This window comes from Brachyhypopomus gauderio, chromosome 14 (genome assembly GCF_052324685.1).
Source record: "Brachyhypopomus gauderio isolate BG-103 chromosome 14, BGAUD_0.2, whole genome shotgun sequence".
NCBI classification, from domain to species: domain Eukaryota; kingdom Metazoa; phylum Chordata; class Actinopteri; order Gymnotiformes; family Hypopomidae; genus Brachyhypopomus; species Brachyhypopomus gauderio.
Genome location: NC_135224.1, coordinates 897,381 through 922,964, shown reverse-complemented (window position 1 = coordinate 922,964; position 25,584 = coordinate 897,381). Strand labels below are relative to the sequence as shown.

The 25,584-nt window shown below is 41.2% G+C and overlaps 1 protein-coding gene across 1 annotated transcript in view; it reads right to left on the bottom strand.

Annotated features, from left to right (window-relative positions):
- The window catches only part of LOC143474465 (uncharacterized), a 125,137-nt gene that overhangs the window by 5,567 nt on the left and 93,986 nt on the right, over positions 1-25,584 (bottom strand). Inside the window, exons 24-31 of the mRNA XM_076971931.1 lie at positions 21,785-21,958; positions 21,266-21,436; positions 19,914-20,087; positions 16,154-16,327; positions 15,740-15,916; positions 9,911-9,992; positions 6,102-6,294; positions 4,141-5,917 (exon numbers count right to left, since the gene is read on the bottom strand). Of these exons, the coding sequence (XP_076828046.1) occupies positions 4,141-5,917; positions 6,102-6,294; positions 9,911-9,992; positions 15,740-15,916; positions 16,154-16,327; positions 19,914-20,087; positions 21,266-21,436; positions 21,785-21,958 (2,922 nt within the window). The remainder of the gene's footprint in view (positions 1-4,140; positions 5,918-6,101; positions 6,295-9,910; positions 9,993-15,739; positions 15,917-16,153; positions 16,328-19,913; positions 20,088-21,265; positions 21,437-21,784; positions 21,959-25,584) is intronic.

Below are 25,584 nucleotides of genomic sequence, written 5' to 3'. Positions count from 1 at the left end.
AATAGGAAATTTAGGAAATCTTACCAAAAGAGATATCATTCATGCAAGGATCAAAAGAAAACAAATCTGTATAATACAGTACAATAGTGATAAAAACAATTGGGGTTAGGTGAACCATACAGGACAGGAGAAAAAAGAGGGGGAGAGAAAGTAAAAAGGGAAAAGACAGAAGAGCAGAAAAAACAGCTCAAATGTTTCACCAACTGCTGCTACTAAATGAAGAGCAGAAAGTAAGACATACAGCACAAATGACTGATGTATGTGTGTGTGAGTGTGTGTGTTTATGTAAGTGCTACATAGGATAAATGTACAGAATGTACTTATTAGCAAGGCCCCAGAGGCCAGAGGCAGGCAGAGAAAGACCAAGGAACCCCACCCGCCCACGGCCCCTCCAGGATCATGTCCAAAGCCTGCTGTGTACTGGAAACCTTTGCTATACCTTTGCTATCCTTGCTTCTCAGTCAACAGAGTAAGTGAAATGTGTGGTGACATGAATTTTCATCCACATGTAGGTGGCTACAGTCATCTTTCTCTTTATTATAAAACTGACACAGACATTATTTGAACTATAATTCTAAAACATCTCAAGTCTGCCTCCTTTGTACTAATTTTGGATTTTTTTCTCACTGCAAAAGGTGACATGATTATTGGTCAAAATAGCTAAAGTTCAGATTTCTCTGAAAGGGTCTTTTCTTCTCCATCTGAGTCAATGGATCAACATAGCTCACACTATCACCCATCCCCCCGTCTACCTAGAAATGGCTGCATGACAAAGGATGGCCTCATGGCCTCATGATCCAAAATACCTCAGCACTGGCTTTTGGCAGGCTCAGGTAGAAATGTAGTAATGTTAGTAATGTTTTTCTTCTAAAAAAGATAAGTGGGTTCAAAATAACAATTTTTGAAAAAAATTACCAAATTAATTGTGTTGATCCACCTCAAAAAAGGTCATGCAAAAGTCTGTAAGCTGGTCCTGAGTGTGTCTGCCCATCCCCCAGCTGCATTGTTGTGCAGGGGACATGCATAAGGTGAGAGAGGCAGTCAGAGGGCCTGGCTGAGAGCAGCAGCTACAGAGGACATGATGTAAGTTTAGAAATATATACAATAAAGTTGAAATGTTCTCAACAGAGCACTCACATACAATTATCCATTCAGTCTGCCACTCCCTCATTTGGGGAGAAAGCTACACTATTGTGGCTATTCCCCACTTTAGACAATTTGGACAATTTTTAATCATGGAGGGGTCTGAAATTTTCATCTTAGGTGCATGTCCTCACTGTATTGGAATATTTTATTGTCTGAGTGAAAGAGAAACAAAATGGGGTCACTAAAGTGGGAATAGCCACAATACTGTAGCTTTCTCCCCAAATGAGGGACTGGCAGACTGGGTAGATAGTTGTATGTGAATGCTCTGATGAGAACACTCATGAACAATTGTGCAAATGTGAGATGTGTCGACTGCTACAGATACACGTGTGGCAAATGTACCAGGGAGATACCCTGGCAGTGCCAGGCATGTTCTGACAGACTGCTGAAGTGCTAGTCACACAAGAAGGACATGCCACTCTCACACACACACACACACACACACACACACACACACACACACACACACACACACACACACACACACAAACAAACACACACACAGCCCTGCACTGAAGCCTATTGTAAATATGTGTGGAATTGTTTTATTCCTTGTATTTTTTGTATAATTTTATGGCAATAATAAAAAGCATGGAACATAAAAAAGCATGGAAACATAACAGTTGTTCTTTTGTATGTTTCTCATGCTGAAATTTCAGTCCTCCTGACTTAGACACAAATGCTTCTGGTCATTACTCACATGTACCTGGCTATAAAATTTCTAATTTTCTATTTAAAATATAAAAAAATAATGTATTGTTTGTGCTTTGTTGCTCAGATAAAACTAAACTAAATACAATATATATAACCTTTATATGATAAAATACAATAAACTGAATAGAACTAACTAGAAACTAAATGGCTAAACTCAATGAAAAACAACAATTAGTTGTGAGCTGAAGCATGCCCCCTCCTGTGGTGCGCCAGTAATGGCCTTATTTACAGAACAAAAGTGCCTGCTTACAGCTGATAATAGGGTGTTAGCTAAAATCCTTCAGTTCTCTCGACCCTTCTCTGGGTTCCGATAGTAGAAGTGTTGAAAGACCCTTCTCTGGGACTTCTAGTGTTAAACGCCATTCCCTATCTAGGAAAAGATGAAAGCAGGCCGGCTGGTCAACGGTTGTCTGAAAATATTGTGTTGCGTTTGATGGAGCCTTTCACGGGTTAAGGAAGAAATGTAACGACTGACAATTTCTTCACTTCATTGGCACTTGCAAACACCCTTTTGGCGAACAAAACCACTATTGTTGGTACGATGAATAAAATCAGACGTGAGATGCCCCCATGTACACAGGCACAGTCTGAAAGATTTTCCACCAAGGTGTTGCGGGCTGAAAAAATAACTCTAACGATTTACCAGGCAAAACCTAAAAAAAATGTATGCATCCTGAGCTCAATGCATCAGACAGTTTCAACTGATAATGGCGCAAAGAAACTGCCTGAAACTGATTCCTATTACAACAACTAAATGTGGCGTTGATGTTATGGATCAAATGGCACGACTGTATTCGGTGAAGGGAGGCACCTGTCGTTGGCCTGTCGCGGTGTTCTACAACCTTCTAGACCTGGCTGCAATAAATGCACATATATTGTTCAAACAGTGCATGAACGTTAACCTGAGCAGGCGAAGGTTTATTCTCGAGTTGGTAAAGGAGCTGTGTGCACAGTAGAAAATGGCGAAAGCAGCTAGGGCAGTGGCACAAAAGCGAGTTTTACCTGAAGCTCCTTGCGCAACTATATTTGTGAAGCCATCAAAAGTATCATTTTAATAATTTTGTGTTTTGTTACGCAAATGTATATAGCCTACCTTTTATAATATTTTTGTAATTAATTTTGCCTATTTGTGCTTTTTGTTCTTTGGCTAACACAAAACATTATAGACATTTATTTGTAGATTTGTTATGTCCACCATAGCCTGCAATTCACTAACAAACTTTTAGACATTAAAACTTGAAATGGCGTAACATTGAGTATACAAATAAACTTGCTTTAGCTCGGTCTACGGGCTTCACTTTGCTACTCTGAGTATCAAACAAGCTTTCTGTGGATGTGGGGTTGAAGCTTCAGCGCAGTCTGTAGCATTAGCAAGACAAAAGACGTGAACGCTTCACAGTGGGGGTGCGGGCCAGTGGGTTAGTGGTGTGGCGAACGAACATGATAATCTAGTGACATATATGCCAACAGAATAACACACAGACAAATAAGCAAACTATTACACTAACCAAGAAACAAAACTGAAACTATATTTTGCATTTACGTTTTCGCACAAACCAGGAAATGCAATATGAAACTAAACAAAACTGGCAATGGAGAAGCTACTGAGAACAAGGTCACAAGGCACTGATTCTAAAAGGTTATTTAGTAACATTAATTTGTTAACATATTGACGTTACGTGCAAATGTCACCATTACGAATATTTTGTTTGGGCGGCTCATTCTTACTTTTGTGCAAAACGCCATCTAGCGTTAATTATGTGTCAGTACCAGCTCCCCTGTGTAAAGACTCAGCGGTCTTTTGACCGCCCGAGGCGTGCTTTAAGTAGGTGAAAACAACACGGCGCTAGTAGGAGGTGGTGAAAGCGGTCAGATAACCGGCCCTCCGCGCTTCTAGGTATAAGTATGTAAATGAGGCGCGGCACTCCTAGTGTTAAAACCTCTTTTACTTCATCAATATACTGCAGGTACCACAGCTCCCTAGTGGTAACTTGTGTGTGTGTGTGTGTGTGTGTGTGTGTGTGTGTGTGTGTGTGTGTGTGTGTGTGTTCTCTCTGCACAGATGGGTAAATGCGGAAGACAAAATCTGATTGGGGTGTAAATCACAATTGGCGAAATAACTTTATTTATTCCACTGTATGCTCTGTTTTTGTAAACTGGTTTGTACAGTATGTTTTTAAGAATAAATTTAAAATGTATTCATTTTTTTAATAATTATTATAACTTCTGCCACTGGAGATCATTATTACTGAACTGGATAGAGAAGACGGCTTTACTTACAGAACTCTTTTAGCAGGCTCTACTACTGGCATCAGTCTCCAAAGACACTCGTCAGATCTGATAAACTTCCGTAAGTCAAACTCATCCAGATCCTCTTCAGATGTCAGCAGCACAAAGACCAGAGCTGACCACTGTGCAGGTGAGAGTTCAGCTTCAGAGAGACGTCCTGAGCTCAGCTGACTCTGGATCTGTTTCACCAGAGAATCATCATTCAGCTCATTCAGACAGTAGAACAGGTTGATTGATCTTTCTGGAGATGGATTTTGTCCAAACTTCAATTTAATGTATTCAATTATGCCCTTTTGGCAAACACAGCCACTTCCTGTGTTTTTCAGGAGACCTCGTATGAGCTCCTGATTGGACTCCAGTGAGAGACCCAGAAGGAAGCGGAGGAAAAGGTCCAGGTGTCCAGTCTCACTCTCCAAAGCCTTGTCCACTGCAGCCTGGAGCAGATGAATCATCTCTGTCTCATTTTCACTCCTCTGTGATGTGGAATGTTCAGCAAAAACATTGATGTTGTCATTAATGAGACGCACAAATGCAAATACAGCAGCGATGAACTCCTGAATGCTCAGATGGACAAAGCTGTAAACAGTGTCTTGAAATCTTCCAGTCTCCTGAGTGCACAGTCCTGAGTACACTGATATTTTACTGGGATCGATCCCACATTCATCAAGATCTACTGAGTAGAAGATCAGGTTGTTTTTTTCCAAGTGTTGAAAGGCTAGCTTTCCCAGGGACACAATTCCCTCTTTGTCCCAGGGTATGTCTGACGCATTCTTTCTTGTGTACTTAATGTTCCCCTGTATGGTCTGAAAGATCAGGAAGTAAGTGTACATATCTGTCAGTGTCTTTGGTGTATCTTCACTCTCTGCTCCTTCCAGAATTCTCTGAAGCACAGTGGCTGAAATCCAGCAGAACACGGGGATATGACACATGATGAAGAGGCTTCTTGATCCTTTAATGTGATCAATGATTTTGTTGGCCAGATTCTCATCACTGATCCTCTTTCTGAAGTATTCCACCTTCTGCTCATCATTGAAGCCGCGTACCTCCGTCACACGGTCGATAAACTCAGCAGGGATCTTAGCAGCAGCTGCAGGTCTGGTGGTGATCCAGATGAGAGCAGAGGGAAGCAGATTCCCTTTGATCAGGTTTGTGAGTACAATGTCCAGTGTGGTTGGCATTGACACACTAGTCCAAGTCTCATTTTCTTGGAACGCCAGAGGAAGTCGACATTCATCCAGGCCATCAAAGATGAACATGACTTTGTGCTTATCTGTGAATCTCAGTCCTTTGGTCTCAGGAAAGTAATGACAGATGATGTCCATTAAACTGTATTTTTCCTTCTTCAAGTTCAGTTCTCGGAAAGGAAGTGGAAATATGAATGTGATGTCCTGATATTCTCTACCTTCAGCCCAGTCCAGAACAAACTTCTGCACACAGATGGATTTCCCAATGCCAGCCACCCCCTGGGTCAGCACAGTTCTGATGGGTCTGTCTTGTTCAGATAACACGTCAAACATTTTCTTGCAGTCAATTGGCTTCTCTTGCTGCATTTGAGTGGTGTCACTTACACAGGTTTTTTTCTTTTCAATCTGTCTCACCTCATGTTCTTTGGTGAGTTGAAGAGTTACACCCTCTGTGATGTACAGGTCTGTGTAGATCTTATTTAGAGTGTTGGATTCCCCTTGTTGTGCAATTCCTTCACACACATGGTTGTATTTTTTACTGAGTTTTGATTTTAGTACACGCTGCTGAATTCCAATCAGTTCACCTAATTAAAACAAGTAAATGCTACATCTGTGAAATTATATACCTTATATTATGTATTGTACATAATATATGCCTGTTACATACAGTATATATGTAGGTAATATGTATGGAGGGTAATGTGTGCATGTTACATATATAAATAGGTCAGATGTATTGTGGGTAATGTATTTCTGTCTATCTCTTACTTTGCAATGCATCAGCGAGGTCTTCGTGGTCCATTGTCTTCAGGAAGTACAGGGTCATGTTAAGAACTCCATCTCTCAAACTCCACATCTCCTCCTTCATATCCCCATAAAATCTTGTGTTTGCTTTTTTCAGAAACTTCTTAAACATTTCCAGCTCATGCTTTATGAACACAATTATTTTTTTCTCAAGATCCTTTAAGATAAACAATAAAAAGAGAAACAAATTATTTAAAATTTTACAATAGAAATAATTAATTATGCTGAAGGCATTTCTGTTTATATATAAAATCAGTATATTATCTTAGATAAATAGGAAATTATCTTACTAAAAAGTAGCACAAAAATAGCAAGAAAATGTAAAGTGTAGAACTATACTTTCAAGTATAGATTTGTCCAGATTATACAGTACTTGCGTAGATCACCACTAGATGTACTCAACTCAACTTTATTTATAGAGCACTTTAAAATAGAACATTAGACATAAAACAAATAATAACAAAAAATGATAAAACAATATTAACTAAAGCGGAAAAAGGAATCAATAGAACAAATCAAAGAATAAAACTAAAACAGTAAAAACTAAAAACATACAAAGTCTCATGCTGTGTTAAAAGCCAATGAATAAAAGTGGTTTTAAGACTTGTTTTAAAAATTGACAGTGAAGGAAGTCAAGTCAAGAAGACTAAAAATGTTTTTGATGTAGAAATTTAGTCCAGCACAGCAGAGACAAATGTGAGATAAAATAAACCTATTTCTTTTTAACTTCATGTAACAGGGCAGCAGGTCTCTCAGCATATCAGGGGTGAATCACCCCCACAGACTTCACCACCTGGTGGACACTTTAGGAGCATAGTACATCATGTAGTACATCATATATAGACAGACTGCACCACCTGGTGGACACTCTAGGAGTGTAGTACATCATGAAGTACATCATATATAGACAGACTGCACCACCTGGTGGACACTCTAGGAGTGTAGTACATCATGAAGTACATCATATATAGACAGACTTCACCACCTGGTGGACACTTTAGGAGTGTAGTACATCATGTAGTACATCATATATAGACAGACTTCACCACCTGGTGGACACTTTAGGAGTGTAGTACATCATGTAGTACATCATATATAGACAGACTTCACCACCTGGTGGACACTTTAGGAGTGTAGTACATCATGTAGTACATCATATATAGACAAACTTCACCACCTGGTGGACACTTTAGGAGTGTAGTACCTCATGTAGTACATCATATATAGACAGACTTCACCACCTGGTGGACACTCTAGGAGTGTAGTACATCATGTAGTACATCATATATAGACAGACTTCACCACCTGGTGGACACTTTGGGAGTGTAGTACATCATGTAGTACATCATATATAGACAGACTTCACCACCTGGTGGACACTTTAGGAGTGTAGTACATCATGTAGTACATCATATATAGACATACTGCACCACCTGGTGGACACTTTAGGAGTGTAGTACATCATGTAGTACATCATATATAGACAGACTTCACCACCTGGTGGACACTTTAGGAGTGTAGTACATCATGTAGTACATCATATATAGACAGACTGCACCACCTGGTGGACACTCTAGGAGTGTAGTACATCATGTAGTACATCATATATAGACAGACTTCACCACCTGGTGGACACTCTAGGAGTGTAGTACATCATGTAGTACATCATATATAGACAGACTTCACCACCTGGTGGACACTCTAGGAGTGTAGTACATCATGTAGTACATCATATATAGACAGACTTCACCACCTGGTGGACACTCTAGGAGTGTAGTACATCATGTAGTACATCATATATAGACAGACTTCACCACCTGATAGACACTTTAGGAGTGTAGTACATCATGTAGTACATCATATATAGACAGACTTCACCACCTGGTGGACACTCTAGGAGTGTAGTACATCATGTAGTACATCATATATAGACATACTGCACCACCTGGTGGACACTTTAGGAGTGTAGTACATCATGTAGTACATCATATATAGACAGACTTCACCACCTGGTGGACACTTTAGGAGTGTAGTACATCATGTAGTACATCATATATAGACAGACTTCACCACCTGGTGGACACTTTAGGAGTGTAGTACATCATGTAGTACATCATATATAGACAGACTTCACCACCTGGTGGACACTTTAGGAGTGTAGTACATTATGTAGTACATCATATATAGACAGACTTCACCACCTGGTGGACACTCTAGGAGTGTAGTACATCATGTAGTACATCATATATAGACAGACTTCACCACCTGGTGGACACTTTAGGAGTGTAGTACATCATGTAGTACATCATAGATGGACCCAAATGCAGAGATGGAGTAATGAATGTGAATGGAGAAAAACTGAAACAGCAGCAGGGACAGGGCAGTGAAGAAAGTGGAGAAGTGCTGGAATCACACAACCAGACTGGATGGAGTTGGTGGAGAAGGGCCTCAACTAAACAGACTGGATGGGGTTGTGATGGGGTAATGATGATTAATGTTTTTCCCTGAAATAGCCTACTTGAAACATTACAATTATCCAAAATTGCCTTTTCAGTATCAGTTTTAGAATACTTGACTCCTACACCCTTTATGCCATCAGTGAATAAAATAAAATAATGGCCCACCACATGCTTTTGTTACTGTTGTCACTATGACAGATCACCATGTGTTTGTTTGTGTGTGTGTACACTGTTCTGTCTTGTCACACCCACATGATTATGTTCACTTGTAACTTGTTTCTAACCCCTCTTATTAGTAAGGTCATTCCTTGTTTGTAATCACACCCTTGTGCTAATCATTTACTAGTTGAACCTGCACCCTCTTCATATTGTTCTGGTTGTATGGTTTTATAATAAATGTTTTGTGTGTGCACTATACCAACTTGATATCCCATTCCTCACCTACAGTGTCACAGAACCATTCAGAACTTTTTTAATCAATGTGGGTAATGTGGTGTTTGGGAATGGTGAGAGACAGGAATTATGCATTTATGCCACCAATCACTGATCCACTGTGGCCCCACCCCTAGATACATTCAATCACTGATCCACTGTGGCCCCACCCCTAGATACATTCAATCACTGATCCACTGTGGCCCCACCCCTAGATACATTCAATCACTGATCCACTGTGGCCCCACCCCTAGATACATTCAATCCCTGATCCACTGTGGCCCCACCCCTAGATACATTCAATTACTGAACCACTGTGGCCCCACCCCTAGATATATTCAGTCACTGAGCCACTGTGGCCCCACCCCTAGATACATTCAATCACTGATCCACTGTGGCCCCACCCCTAGATACATTCAATCACTGATCCACTGTGGCCCCACCCCTAGATACATTCAATCACTGATCCACTTCGGCCCCACCCCTAGATACATTCAATCACTGATCCACTGTGGCCCCACCCCTACATACATTCAATCACTGAGCCACTGTGGCCCCACCCCTAGATACATTCAATCACTGATCCACTGTAGCCCCACCCCTAGATACATTCAATCACTGATCCACTGTAGCCCCACCCCTAGATACATTCAATCACTGATCCACTGTAGCCCCACCCCTAGATACATTCAGTCACTGAGCCACTGTGGCCCCACCCCTAGATACATTCAATCATTCCTGATCCTCACACATTGCAGAGGTCTCATCATCATACTGGAGAAACTAATAGTACAACAGTCTGAACAGTCTCAACTCAGACAAACATTCATAAACACTTATGTTAGACATCATGGAATGTTTATGCCAAACTTCAAGACTTACATCAAAAATGTTGGAGAGGAAGTCGTTAATCTTATTTTGAAGATTGTCTTTTCTCGGAGTGGACTCTGACCCAAGACGAACTCTGCAGTCAAAATCAGTATGACAGGGTAATTGCATGACTCGTGTAATATAACATGACAGACATCTGGCTGCTACAGTAATAAAGTAACACTAGTGCACGTTTCAATAAAGCAGTGTCCAGAGAAACTCAACACTGATTTAAAGTGAAGAAAAGCACTTTATTTCAGCATGTCTGCTTTTACAGGGGAGTGAAGAGGCTTTTTGGAGTCTGTCCCAGGACACTAAACATTTTGAAGCTGTTGAGCCAATCCTTAACACTAGAACAGCAGGATGTCAACAATTGACATGGACAAAAAAAATTTTTTTGTCATGTCTATTTAATACGCGTTTGTAAGAAAAATCTGAAAACAATTGACTTTTATTTATTTAGCATGCTTAGTTGAAAAAGGAAGACTGATTTACAATAGTTGTGTGCATGATACAGCAGTATATACCTAGAACACACATATATATATATATATATATATATATATATATATATATATATATATATATATATATATAATATAGGATGCTTTCTGATCATCCTGATTTTTGTGTAGCCCTGCAGCAGTCGGTTTCCACCAGGCTACCAGCCTTCAGTTCTGCAGTAACTGGTTTCACCAGACTATCAGCTTCTAGCTCTGTATCAGCCAGCCTCCATAAGCTACTAGTCTCCTTCAGGTCTGCATTTATCAGCTTACACCAGGTATCCAGCCCCAGCTCTGCAGCAGTCGACCTACATTAGACCACCAGCCTCCAGCTCTAGTCGCTGGCCTTCACCAGACTAACAGCCTCCAGCTCTGTATCAGCCAGCTAGTTTCCACTAGGCTTCCAGCCTTCAGCTTTGCAGCCGCGTGCGTCTACCAGGCTGCCAGTCTTCAGTTCTGCTGCAGTTAGTCTTCACCAGGCTACCAGCCTCCAACAGTGCTGCTAGCTCCTACCAGGCTACACGCATCAACTGGTCTGCATCAGTCATTGTCGACTGGTCCTGCTACTGCTATCATTTATCAGCCTTGCAGCTGTAGTTATCTCCTTGCTGGACAAACTGACCTTCATGTCCTAGTCTCTCTCCTTGGAGTGAAGTCCATATAGGGTTAATGCATTTCTCTCTGGCTTTGCTTGTTGCTGCTGCTTCTGGGATTTGAGCTGTTCCACTGGGTTGTGCACATCAGGGAAGGTGTACTCCCCTCTGATCATTACAGACACTTTAACAGCTGCTTTGTGCAGCAGGCCAATCGGCCAACCACCGTCTCTCTCTTATGTGGACTCATTTAACTATGCCAAGTTGTGTCTTGCTAGCATGTTTGATTTAGAGTCTTGCTTTGTCCTATCAGAAAAGTCTCTTGGCCCATGTGCAACTATATCACATTCCAAAATGGTATCATCACACAATCATGATGAAATTAGCAAATGTTAACCATTGTTACTTTTACTTATGATTTCTGGCTTACAGCCAAACCCTGGTCATGATATTGTTATATGTAATACCCCTACTGAGTTTAAGGATAGGGGATCAGTGTAATCCATTTGAATATTCATTATTCAGTTTGCTTCCAAAGATTGATATGCTGCACATTTGTGCCAAATCTCTCTCTCTCTCTCTCTCTCTCTCTCTCTCTCTCTCTCTCTCTCTCTCTCTCTCTCTCTCTCTCTCTCTCTCTCTCTCTCTCTCTCTCTCTCTCTCTCTCTCTCTCTCTCTCTCTCTCTCTCTCTCTCTCTCTCTCTCTCTCTCTCTCTGTGTGTGTGTGTGTGTGTGTGTAGGCTGGGATGCTATTGCCAAATCTTTGGTCACTCGTGCCAATGCCAAACGTCTGTTTCAATGGTGCAAGGAGCACAACTCTTGGGCTGTGGACAATGTGAAACATGTATTGTTCTCTGATGAGTCCACCTTTACTGTTTTCCACACATCTGGGAGAGTTACGGTGTGGAGAAGCCCTAAAGAAGCGAACCACCCAGACTGTTGACCAGAGTGAATCATGGGGGTGGATCAGTGATGGTTTGGGCTGCCATATCATCACATTCCCTTGGCCCAATACTTGTGCTAGATGGGCACGTCACTGCCAAGGACTACCGAACCATTCTGGAGGACCATGTGCATCCGATGGTTCAAACATTGTATCCTGAAGGCGGTGTCATGTATCAGGACGACAATGCACCAATACACACAGCAAGACTGGTGAAAGATTGGTTTGATGAACATGAAAGTGAAGTTGAACATCTCCCATGACCTGCACAGTCACCAGATCTAAATATTATTGATCCACTTTGGGGTGTTTTGGAGGAGCGAATCAGGAAACGTTTTCCTCCACCAGCATCATGTAGTGACCTGGCCACTATCCTGCTAGAAGAATGGCTTAAAATCCCTCTGACCACTGTGCAGGACTTGAATATGTCATTCCCAAGACGAATTGACACTGTATTGGCCGCAAATTCAATTCAAGTCCACTTTATTGTCATTATGCTGAAACAGGGTTGTATACCACAATGAAACACTTTTAGGCTAGGCCTCAGTGCAATTACATACTACGAAATATCACAGCAGCAATTACATACAACATAGTGCAGGACAACATAGTGCAGGACAACATAGTGCAGGACAATATAGTGCAGGACAATATAGTGCAGGACAACATAGTGCAAGACAACATAGTGCAGGACAACATAGTGCAAGACAACATAGTGCAAGACAACATAGTGCAAGACAACATAGTGCAGGACAACATAGTGCAAGACAACATAGTGCAAGACAACATAGTGCAGGACAACATAGTGCAGGACAACATAGTGCAAGACAACATAGTGCAGGACAACATAGTGCAAGACGGTCATGGTGCAAGCCAGGCAACAGACATTAAATAAGCAAGGTAAAAAATGTAAATAGATAACAGTATAAAGTATGAAATATAAAGTATAAGTACAGTACAGTGTGTGTGAATGGGTGTGAGGTAGTGTGTATATAGCAGAGGTGAGGCCCAGTGGAGGTAGGAACAGGTAAGTGGGGGAATGGGACAGGGATAAAGTGCATGGTGTAAATGGACTGGTGGACTGGTCTCTGGACTGGTGGCAAATCTGAGATATAGTTGGGGGGGGGGAGGTGAGTCTATATATGTCCAGTTTGAGGTAAAGTGGCTGGTGATACCAGTTTAACAGCGCTGGGGAAAAAACAGTTCCTGAGTCTTGTGGTTCTGGAGGCCCTACACCATATTAATAAATTATTGTGGTCTAAAACCAGGTGTTTCAGTTTCATTGTCCAACCTCTGTATATAAAGATACTATAGATCATTCCATCCAATTATAGGGCTTGAAAAACCCTATATTGTAATCCTACATACTTCTTCTTATTCTTCTTACACACATTTGTGTGTTTAATACAGCCCGAACCGCTTAACGTACAGACTCCGTTCAAACTACATTTTGAAGGTCTCGACGCTGTGACTTGTGCTAGTTTTATTTAGTATTTATGTGGATGTACTTGGCAAAAATGTCCTTGATGCTAAATTCCATTTTGCTGACGATAGTTATTTTCTGTTGTGGTTTCACTCTTGCAGAGGCTATTGGCTACTTACAGTCTGTCTTTAACCTTATGGAACATCAGCATATAGACCTGAAACTTGTTTTGAATGTTTCTAAAACCAAAGTAATGATTTTCTCAAATGGCAGGAAGATATCTGAGCCCCCACCCAGTGAGTTCTCCCTACCTGAGACCCCACCCAGAGTGTTTTACATTTATATTATATCTGTTTTATATTTTGACATTATACTTGTGTATATCTGTATTCTTCCTAAATATCTCTGTAAGTCTTCTGTGTCATAGTGACTGACAAATGCGTTTAAGCAAAGCTAGACAGATAGCTAACAGGAATTCCAAGAAGAATTGTGAGTAAAAGGATTTTACTGAGGCATTCAGGTTCATTCACACTTTGTTCCTCGTTTAATTCTTTCTTTTCATTCTTACTTTGTAAAACTGCAAATACAAACCAAATGTATTTTTATGATAAGTACACATGATAAATAAACTGTTAACCAGTAATATTGCATGAGTAAATTAATTAATCAAACTACACTTACTTAAAGGAAACCAAAGCCAAAGTGGCATTACAGTGCAGACCTAGTGTGAGGGAATTTATGCCATTTTGCTAATGTCATTTAAGATTCAAAAAGAGCATTATGATTTAGTACATGATTAGCAGAAGGACTGTTATTTAGTGATTCTGTATGTATCATGTGTGTGTGTATTGTAACCGGCGTCAGAGGAATGTGCAGCGTCAGACAGAAAGCTTGTGTACAATTGATACATCAGTTTGTTCCGCTAAAAACATAAAAGATCCATATTAGGAGGAATACACATGTGAGACCAAACAGTAAAGATCCATATTAGGAGGAATACACATGTGAGACCAAACAGTAAAGCTCCATATTAGGAGGAATACACATGTGAGACCAAACAGTAAAGATCCATATTAGGAGGAATACACATGTGAGACCAAACAGTAAAGATCCATATTAGGAGGAATACACATGTGAGACAAAAACTTTCTACTGTGCATTCTCCCCCCTCAGGTTCTCAGTGTGTCCAGATGTACTGTAAACATGTGATAACAGAATAAAGGAGATTGGACTGTAAACATGTGATAACAGAATAAAGGAGATTGGACTGTAAACATGTGATAACAGAATAAAGGAGACTGGACTGTAAACATGTGATAACAGAATAAAGGAGATTGGACTGTAAACATGTGATAACAGAATAAAGGAGATTGGACTGTAAACGTGATAAAGGAATAAAGGAGATTGGACTGTAAACATGTGATAACAGAATAAAGGAGATTGGACTGTAAACATGTGATAACGGAGTAAAGGAGATTGGACTGTAAACATGTGATAACAGAATAAAGGAGACTGGACTGTAAACATGTGATAACAGAATAAAGGAGATTGGACTGTAAACATGTGATAACAGAATAAAGGAGATTGGACTGTAAACATGTGATAAAGGAATAAAGGAGATTGGACTGTAAACATGTGATAACAGAATAAAGGAGATTGGACTGTAAACATGTGATAACAGAATAAAGGAGATTGGACTGTAAACATGTGATAAAGGAATAAAGGAGATTGGACTGTAAACATGTGATAACAGAATAAAGGAGATTGGACTGTAAACATGTGATAACAGAATAAAGGAGATTGGACTGTAAACATGTGATAACGGAATAAAGGAGATTGGACTGCTCTCTCTCCTCAGAGTTCTTGTTCTAGACGAGACTCTGATGGTTTTTACTTTTGTAATAAAACTCTTTTAACCACGTCTCAGTCCTCATCTATTTTCAGGAAATATCTACGACACCTAGACATGTTAACAAATGCACAAATACCAAATGAATTGCGCCAAAACAAAATATATGGTGCAAATGCTACCATTGATGTCACGGTACGGCGGGCCCCCTACTGGTCGCCCCGTCTACAGCGGCAGCTGTCCTGTCAATTGTTGCGTTGTGTTCCTCCCTCGGGTGGGCGGAGCCCGTGATCCGTCTCACCTGAGGGTCGTTTGTTTGCCTATATATGTCTTGTCTTTGTACCAGTTGACCGCTGGTTAATATATCCTTAATTTGGATCAAGTCACGGGTTTTTGGTTTGCGCACTTTTCTATCAAACCATACATTTTCCCTGAGACTTGGCGTGATCGCTTCCATTTTGTTTCGCTCACCCTGCCCGTCACACGTGTGTAAACAACACAATCACGAGTATAAGTGTAAACTTGTTCACCTCAGTTTGTTCAGTTTATATTTTGGATTCTCTAGTATCTCAGTGAGTTTCTTCACTCCTGAGTCTCCAGGGTCGTTCCCTCTCAGATCCAGATCTGTCAGGTGTGATGAGGGGTTTGATTTCAGAGCTGAAGCCAGAGCTTCATATCCTTCCTTCTTTATACTGCAGTCTGAAAGTCTGAAGAAAACACAAAAAAGTAATAGAAGAAAATGTTTTAGCTGTTAAGTCATCACTGTTAGACAAGATTTACTGAAGAAAACATTAATGAAATATGGATGTATAAGTAGTTTAATTCCTATAATGTTGAAGGCATGACTGACTATCATTATCACTGACTATATATATATGACTGCACATCCATCATCAAAGTTACATTAATGCATTATTTCATGTGTAGTCAGAATCAGAACTCACCTCAGTATCTGCAGTTTACAGTCCTTGTGTTTCAGTAGAGCAGAGAGCTGCTTCACTCCTGAGTCTCCTAGTTCATTCCCACTCAGGTGCAGCTCTCTCAGGTGGGAAGGATTTGAATGTAGAGATGATGTCAGAGTGGAGCAGCCTTGTTCAGTGATGCTGCAGTTATTCAGACTGCAAATGAGGGACAATAGTGGAGAAAAGCTCTTAACTTTAACTGCTTTGAAACATGTGTAGGGGTTTCACCTACTACTCATTTAAAGTAGATATAATTTGCTTTACTTAATTATCAATCAGTCTCATTAATTTTAGAATCAGTCTCATATTCTAATTATACCAGAACCACAAGTTTAGTTATCAACTAAAGGTAATTAATGGTTTGGTATCTGAAGGATTTTGGTATCTTTGGAGGTTTTGGCAACAACCACTTTTGAATGACATCAACACAGACAATTTGGTGAAAATAAAGGATACATTTATTTAAAACCAACTATTCTAAAACAAACAGCATCAACAAGGATCGGTATATTTACAGTGAAGACTGGGTATCTAGTGTGCGTGTGTGTGTGTGTGTGTGTGTAAAAAGGGGAGGAGAGTAAGTGTGTGTGCGTATGAGGAGGCGGGAGTTGTAGTCTCAGTTCTCCTATGGAGAACTAAGCAACTAAAATGGCGCCGACTTTAAACAGTAGAGCAGCACGACTGTATGTTAATGAGCTCAGCTGGTTTATTCCAACGTGGTCAGAACAAAGAGTAATGGAGCTGGCTTAATAACTAAAAATTAATGTGGTGTGTCTAAGAATGGGGATTACAAGTAGTCAATTAATGAAAATAAAGTTAAACACATTCAGAATGTATTAACAAAAAACTTAGTTAACTCTACAGTTCAAGTAACTATGCCCTCTGGTAAACTAAGCCCAGCGGTAAGAGTCTCACGTGTTGAGGGTTTTGGGTAGTGTCATACTCCCTGAATTAGGAGAGAATTTCCACCACAGGTTCCTCGTTTATAAAAAGCAACATCGTCCAGGTGTGCTGGGAATCGTCCTTCTGAAGTCCAGGAATGTGAGTCTCGTTCACGGTTTAACAGGGAATTGATCGCCTTTGTTTTAGTCCGTGTGGCCGCGTTAACAAGCTTGATTGAAGTAGTTAGGTGAATCTGTTGCCGCGGTACCGTTGATCAGTATGTTTGTAGATTACACTGTAACTCTGGCTCGTTAATTAAGTAATAACGACTTTCAGCTGTTTGCTGTTAGTCATATCAAAGTTCGCGTGCTCTCAAGAAACCCAGAGGGAGAGAAATGACGGAGCCTCTCTTTAATAGGTCTAACCTATGTGTCGGTCAAACCAGAGAGAGAGAAATTATGGAGCCTCTCTTTAATAGGTCTAACCTATGTGTCGGTCAAATCAGAGAGAGAGAAATGACGGAGCCTCTCTTTAATAGGTCTAACCTATGTGTCGGTCAAACCAGAGAGAGAGAAATTATGGAGCCTCTCTTTAATAGGTCTAACCTCGGTGTCAGTCAAACCAGAGAGAGAGAGATGACGGAGCCTCTCTTTAATAGGTCTAACCTATGTGTCGGTCAAACCAGAGAGAGAGAAATGGATGGCTGTTCAGGGTATTTAAACACCTGGACTGTAGACACACCCTTACTTCCGTCAAAGCAAGCTTGTTCCATGTGTTGCCAGTGGTACTGCCACCTGCTGGTTTAGCATGGTACCTACACATCACTGCTACAAACATCACTTGAGGTACATGACTGAGCTTTAAACACAGTGATCACACTGTGCAATGTTTAGATCTGTACACATGGGCAAACATAATGTACCATAAGTATAATTTCATGCACACACATCAGGAGGGAGACACAATACTAGATCTTAATGGTTTATTACAGGCTTGTCCCGATCCGATATTTGCAAAAAATGCGCATCGCATCGGCAGGCACGAGAAAATGCCTATCCAGTTTTTTTTTCCTTTTTTTTTTTTTTTGAAAGTCCGATCCGGACATTCCAGCGCACCCATTTAGATAATCCATTCCAGTTTTTTCTGTGTTTTTGCCAGTGAGAGTAAAATCCGGTCCGCATTTTCCAGCACACCTTAAGCACACGAGCATAGCATCGCCCTAATTTAGCTCAGTGGCATCTCCTAACCCAGACCTGGCAAACTACGGCCCGCGGGCCACATCCGGCGAGAGGCCAATCATAAATTACAACATAAGTTAAACAAATATCTATGTCGCGCGTGCAATACAACTGTGACGCTTTTATTTTGAAAGCGGTTTGTGCTAATTCCATGTGGATGTACGTGCGTATGTGCGTGAAGTAGAAACATTATAGGCGATCGGCGACAAGTGAAGGCTAAATTACGTGGCCGTCAACGTTCGCCACCCCCCTGCGTCAACAATTTACGTTCGCCACTCCCCCCCCCCCCCCCCATCAACTAAGTTCAAGTTATCATTTGTTTGGCCCTCTGACAAAATTCAGGTTGCTCATGTGGCCCATTATAAAAATTTATTGCCCACTCCTAACCATTAAGACAGCAATGTAAATTTGTCGGTAAGTTATCGGTAAAAATGTCAGTTGTGTGGGATTATTTTACCTTAAAGGACAACGAAGAGGTAGAGTGCAACATATGCCACAGTAAAGTCAAGCATGGTGGTAAAGCTGTAAGAACTTTTAATACAACCAATCTAATCAAGCATTTAGTGAAATACCACCATAAACAACATTACAGTACTGATGCATAAACAGTACTGATGCTGTTAATATACTATTTTCTACTCAGGTTGTGTGTTTTGCTTTTTAAATACAATTTACAAAATTATTTGCACTTTTTTGGTTTACTGATGCCATTTCTGTTTGGTATTTATTATTGTCTATTTTGAGTTTATTAATTGCTAAATAAACAGCTACGTTTCTCCTTACCAACCATTGTGTATTATTCAAACACACCTAAATCAGCTGGCTACTTTTCAAGAGTAAAACACTTTTCAACATGAGTTTAACAATATGGTAAGTTGGCTAAATAACTTAACTTTATGCTCGGATAGGCCGGTATCGGTATCAGCCGGTATCGGTATTGGAAGTGCAAATAAATATCTGTATTGGATCGCAAGTTCAAAAAGCTGGATCGGGACATCCCTAGTTAATTATTAACCTTATTTTCTGGGCAGATGTAACAGCACAAATCAAGTAGCATTACTCAAAAGAAATTTGAGGACACATGATGGTTAAACCTTTACAACAGCTTCCTGGGGGCCGGGCTAGGGCTGCCCACTGTCCTGGGTACGTGTGCACCACAGCACCCTAGAGATCACTAGTGTGTGTGTGTGTGTGTGTGTGTGTGTATATACCACAGCCCCCTAGTGATCACTAGTGTGTGTGTGTGTGTGTGTGTGTGTGTGTGTTCTCACTGCACAGATAGATAAATGCAGAGGATTCATTTCAATTGGGGTGAGAATCACAATGGCAACTTAAACTTATTATGACCACCTCACCCTCAAAAGTCTACAGGCCTTTTTTCAATATAAGCATTTGTCTGAAAACATACTTACATGCATACTTCTGTGAGGGGCGGATACTTAGTGATGTCATGATGATGTATTGTTTATGTAATAAGTGACACAGGAATCTCCCAATCATGTGAGGGGAGTGGCATGTGAATTCTTATACTGTTTAAAGGTATGATTCTGACTTTTATAGACATCCATCATCAAAGCTACATTAAATGCATTATTTCATGTGTAGTCAGAATCAGAGCTCACCTCAGTATCTGCAGTTTACAGTCCTTGTGTTTCAGTAGAGCAGAGAGCTGCTTCACTCCTGAGTCTCCTAGTTCATTCCCACTCAGGTGCAGCTCTCTCAGGTGTGAAGGATTTGAATGTAGAGATGATGTCAGAGTGGAGCAGCCTTGTTCAGTGATGCTGCAGTTATTCAGACTACAGATGAGGAACAATAGTGGAGAAAAGCTCTTAACTTTAACTGCTTTGAGACATCACTGCTACAAACATCACTTGAGGTACATGACTGAGCTTTAAACACAGTAATCACACTGTGCAATGTTTAGATCTGAACACATGGGCAAACATAATGTACCATAAGTATAATTTCATGCACAAACATCAGGAGGGAGACAAAATACTAGATCTTAATGGTTCCTTATAGGCTTGTCCCAATCCGATATTTGGATCAGATCGGCCACCCATATTTGCAAAAAATGCGAATTGGATCGGCAGGCACGAGAAAATGCCGATCCAGACTCCCGATTCAGTTTCAGACGGCCATGTAAGATTCAGATTCAGATTCAGACGGCCATGTAAATTTGAAGTTATCGGTAAAAATATCAGTTGTGTGGGATTATTTTACCTTAAAGGATGACAAAGACGAAGAGGTAGAGTGCAAAATGTGCCACAGTAAAGTTAAGCGTTGTGGTAAAGCTGTTTGTTATTAATTATTTTGTCTATTTTGAGTTTATTAATTGCTAAATAAACAGGTAAGTTTCTCCTTACTAACCATTGTGTATTATTCAAACACACCTAATTCAGCTGGCTACTTATCAAGAGTAAAACGCTTTTCAACATTAGTTTAACAACAAAGTAACATGCAGGAACACAGAGGGATTTGAGTTAGAGCAAATATTAAATCCTTCATAGAATTGGATTGAAGTGTTCAACTTGAGAAATTTTGATGGATATAGTATGGTCTGATGGTTAGGGAACCGTTGTTGTGACCAGAGGGTTGTAGGATTGATTCTCAGGCCTTAGGCCATGACTGAAGTGCCCTTGAACAATGTACTTAACCCTAACTGCTCCCTGGGGGCCGGGCTGCCCACCGCTCTGGTGACACCACTGACACTCAACACTGCCTCATGACATCTTGAATAGTGGGACATTCATGTCTAAATGCCATTCACTGACTATCACTCCACCACAAACACGCCACACACTCCTGGCCTCAATAAACAATAGTCAAGTAGCAGCAGGAACTGGCCAAAAACATAATGACCTATTCCAGTCTGTGTGGTAGCAAGATTATTAACAAAATAATCTATTAATACTGTGTGTGTGTGAAAACATATATATAACTTTATTATTGTTATGAAGGTAATAGTTCTCACTGTAGTTTCTCCAGTTTGCAGTCAGGGTTCTTCAGTAGTCTGCAGAGATTTTTCACTCCTGGTGTGTCTGGGTTACTCCCATTCAGATTCAGTTCTCTCAGGTGTGAGGGGTTTAAAATGAGAGCTGAAAACAAACCACTAAACTCTGACTTACTGTCTGTTTGATGCAGCCTGCAGAGCAGAAGAAAGAAGAACAAGACACAGTACACATGAGACGGTTATATCAGACCCTAGATGGAGACACAATACACAGATCAGACCCTAGATGGAGACACAGCACATATGGCCATCAGACTTTTAATTAAAAATGGCATTTCAAAATTCCATCTACATTTCCTTAGGAAAGCAAACTTTCAATACTCTTAAATACATACTTGAACAAGTTTTCACCCATTTCATTCAAATCCCAAAACAACAGAAATATTTTTCAATGATAAATATGCAAGATGTCATAAGCTGATGTCCAATGTGTGATGACATCACTGTACCAGTCTATGATTGTTTAATTAGATTTCTTACATGAGTTTTTGCGGTCTGAAGTGTGAATCCTGCAGTAGAGCACAGATCTTCTCTATTCTGAGGTATTTTAGATTAGATTTACTCAGATCCAGCTCTCTCAGCAGTAAGGCGTTTGTTCTCAGAGCTTTATTCAGAGAATCACAGGCTTCCTCTGCAGCAGGAATCTTCAACAGTCTGTAGAGAGAGAGGGACATGCAGTTATGATAAATGTTCAGTATAATGGAGTAAGGAGTGTTACTGTTATCACTGTATAACAGTGGGTCATGTGTGTTACTATCAATCACTAATGCTGTATAGTCACTAAAGCAAAATTCAAACTGAGGATTCTTTAATCAAATCCTCATGTACTAACACTCACACAAAACAGATCTAAAACACCAATTAATCAGTTTAAAATTAATAAATTGCATAATTAAAAATGTACAAGTGAATATTACTTAACTATAAGAATAACTCTGGGATGTTTTTATTTTCTGTATTTTTTAATTAATCTGCATCATTTGTTTATCACTGAGCGTCTTTACTCCTTTCAGTATCAAACCATTTAATAAACAACCACAAACGTGTTGTCACGGTGAGGCGGCCCCCTACCGGTCACCTCCGTCCACAGCGGCAGTTGTCGTTGTTGTTGTGGTGTTTGTCACTCAGGTGGCCGGAGCCCGTGATCCGTCTCACCTGAGGGTCGTTTGTTTGTCTATATATGTCTTGTCTTTGTACCAGCTGGTCATTATATCCTTAATTTGGATCAAGTCACGGGTTTTTGGTTTGCGCACTTTTCTATTAAACCATACATTTTACCTGAGACTTGGTGTGATCGCTTCCTTTTTGTTTCACCCCTCACAAAATGACCAGCCACCCTTCGGAAGCCGCCAGTCTCCTTTTCTTTCTCCTTTGTTCGTGGTCATGTCTCGTGGTAAGTGTTTGTCTGCATGGTGTTTGTGTGAAGAGTTCTGCCGTGCTTATGTGGATGTGTGTGGCACGCCGAGGACCAGGGCGTCTTCCCTGGGAAGGCTCTTCTTGTATAAGTGTTGTTTGTGGTGTTGGTGTGAATGGTCATGTGGATCAGTGTGCGTTGCTCGCTTGTGTTAATTGTTAAATGTTCTGTGTGTGACTCGGTCACCGCTCGTCACGGTCGCCTCACTCCCCATTTGTCTTGTGTTTATGTGGGGAGCAACTGCGAACTTGAGCGGCGCGTCACTCTTGGGTGTATGCGAGCACGCGCGTAGAGAGTAGAGTAGAATTTATTGTCATTGTATATGATACAACGAGATTCTGATTGGTACCTCTTAGTCACATAACAAGATAACGTATAACACAACAGTGCGAGACAACATACATACATAAAAACATTTCACTAGTCTGTCGGCACAGATACTGATACAGGTTTATATTAGCAGCATGGTGTAGGTGAGGCAATTATGGCATGATGGTATGACTGTTTTGATTATGTGGCATGGTATAACAGTGTATTTACATGATGTATGGTATTAAAGTATTATAACTAAACAAAAAAAAAATTTATAGCAGCAATACAAATTTTATATTAATAGTGTAGTGCAATAGGTCCTAAAGGTTCGGGTTTGCAGGGGGAGTGATGGATGTTACAGCTCTGGGAAAGAAGCTTTTCCTCAGCCTGTTAGTCCGGGTTATTATTGTCGTATATCTTCATCCTGAAGGTAGAGGAACAAAGAGATGGTGTCCTGGGTGGGTGGGATCCTTGATAATGTTGCTGGCTTTGTTATGAAGGTGGCCAGCATACACAGAGTCCAGATCTGTGAGTGGACTCCCTATGATTCTCTGCGCTGTTCTGACCACCCGGGTCAGGTCCTTTCTCTCTTGTGCTGTACAGCTGGAGTACCATACAGTCATGCAGAGACAGAGGACACTCTCGATTGTGCTGTACAGCTGGAGTACCATACAGTCATGCAGAGACAGAGGACACTCTCGATTGTGCTGTACAGCTGGAGTACCATACAGTCATGCAGAGACAAAGGACACTCTCGATTGTGCTGTACAGCTGGAATACCATACAGTCATGCAGAGACAGAGGACACTCTCAATTGTGCTGGTGTATAAGTTCACAAGCAGTTGTGAGGGGAGTCCAGACTACTTTAGTTTCCTCAGAAAGAAGAGTCTCTGATGGGCCTTCTATATGAGGTGTGAGGTGTTTAGAGTCCAGGTGAGATCAGCTGTGATGTGGAGTCCGAGGTATTTAATGCTGTGCACCTGTTCCACTTCATCTCCATCTAGGAGTAGAGGGGCGTGTGCGGTTGTTTTAACTGTCCTGTAGTCCATGATGATCTCTTTAGTTTTGGTGGTGTTCAGAGCTAGGTTGTTGTCTGAGCACCACCGTGCCAGGTGCTGAATCTCCTCTCTGTAGTGAGCTTCATCGTTGTTGGAGATGCAGCCTATCACTACAGTGTTGTCAGCGTACTTGACAAATGTGTTGGAGGCATGGATGGGGCTGTAGTCATGGGTGAAAAGTGTGAAGAGGACTGGACTGAGCACACAGCCCTGCGGTGTACCAGTGTTTAAAATTATTTGGGACTATGTGTGGTCTCCTATTCTCATCACTTGTGGTCTGTTAGTGAGAAAGTCCTTGATCCATGAGCACAGTGAGGGGGACAGTCCTAGATTGTAGAGTTTGGCCACCAGCTTATGAGGGATTATTGTATTGAATGCGGAGCTATAGTCGATGAATGACATCCTGACGTGTCAGGTTGCTCCAGGTGAGACAGGCCCGTGTGTCAGGTTGCTCCAAGTGAGACAGGCCCGTGTGTCAGGTTGCTCCAGGTGAGACAGGCCCGTGTGTCAGGTTGCTCCAGGTGAGACAGGCCCGTGTGTCAGGTTGCTCCAGGTGAGACAGGCCCGTGTGGAGTGCGATGGAGATGACATCCTCTGTGGAACAATTCCCCCTGTAGGCAAACTGGTGTTTGTCCAAGCTGAGTGGAATACTGTCCCCAATATGTCTCAGGATGAGTCTCTCAAAGCATTTTGCGATCACAGGGGTCAGAGCAACTGGTGGGTAGTCATTGAGACAAGTTATTGCTGACTTTTTAGGCACAGGTACAATGACAGATGATTTAAGGCAGATGGGGACTACAGCCTGCTGTAAGGAGATGTTAAAAATGTCCAGAAATACACCTGCTAATTTTAGTGCTTTGCCTGAAACCTTGTCCGGTCCCACAGCTTTGGAAGTGTCTATCTTCCTCAGAGTGGATCTCACCTGATAGTGCTGGAGAGTGAGATGTGGCTGCTGCTCTTCAAGTCTCGGGGGCTCGGCCAGTACTCCACCTTCTTGGGTATCATAGCGTGTGAAGAACTGGTTCAAAGTGTCAGGTAGTGAGTGGTCGTGGCACTGCTGTATGTCAGCATGTCACCCACTCTATAGGCAGCGTCTCTGGCCCTAAGCAGACTGCGCACTGTGTTGTCCAACCATGGCTTCTGATTTGGAAACACTTTGATGATCTTGGTAGGCAGGACAGAGTCTGTGCAGAACTGTATATAGGACAGGACAGAAGATGTGTACTGCTCTATGTCTGCACCTTCTCTGAACACTTCCCAGTCAGTGTTCTCAAAGCAGTCTTGAAGGATTGAGGTGGTTTCGTTGCTCCACACTTGCACAGTTTTTGCAACTGGTCTGGACCTACAGATAAGAGGTCTGTATGCCGGGATCAGTTTAATTACTAGATGGTCAGACGCTCCAAGGTGTGGTGAGGCTGTGGCTTTATAAGCCCCCGCTATGTTGGTGTAGACCTGGTCCAGTGTGTTACTGCCTCTGGTCGGGAAGTTAATGTTTT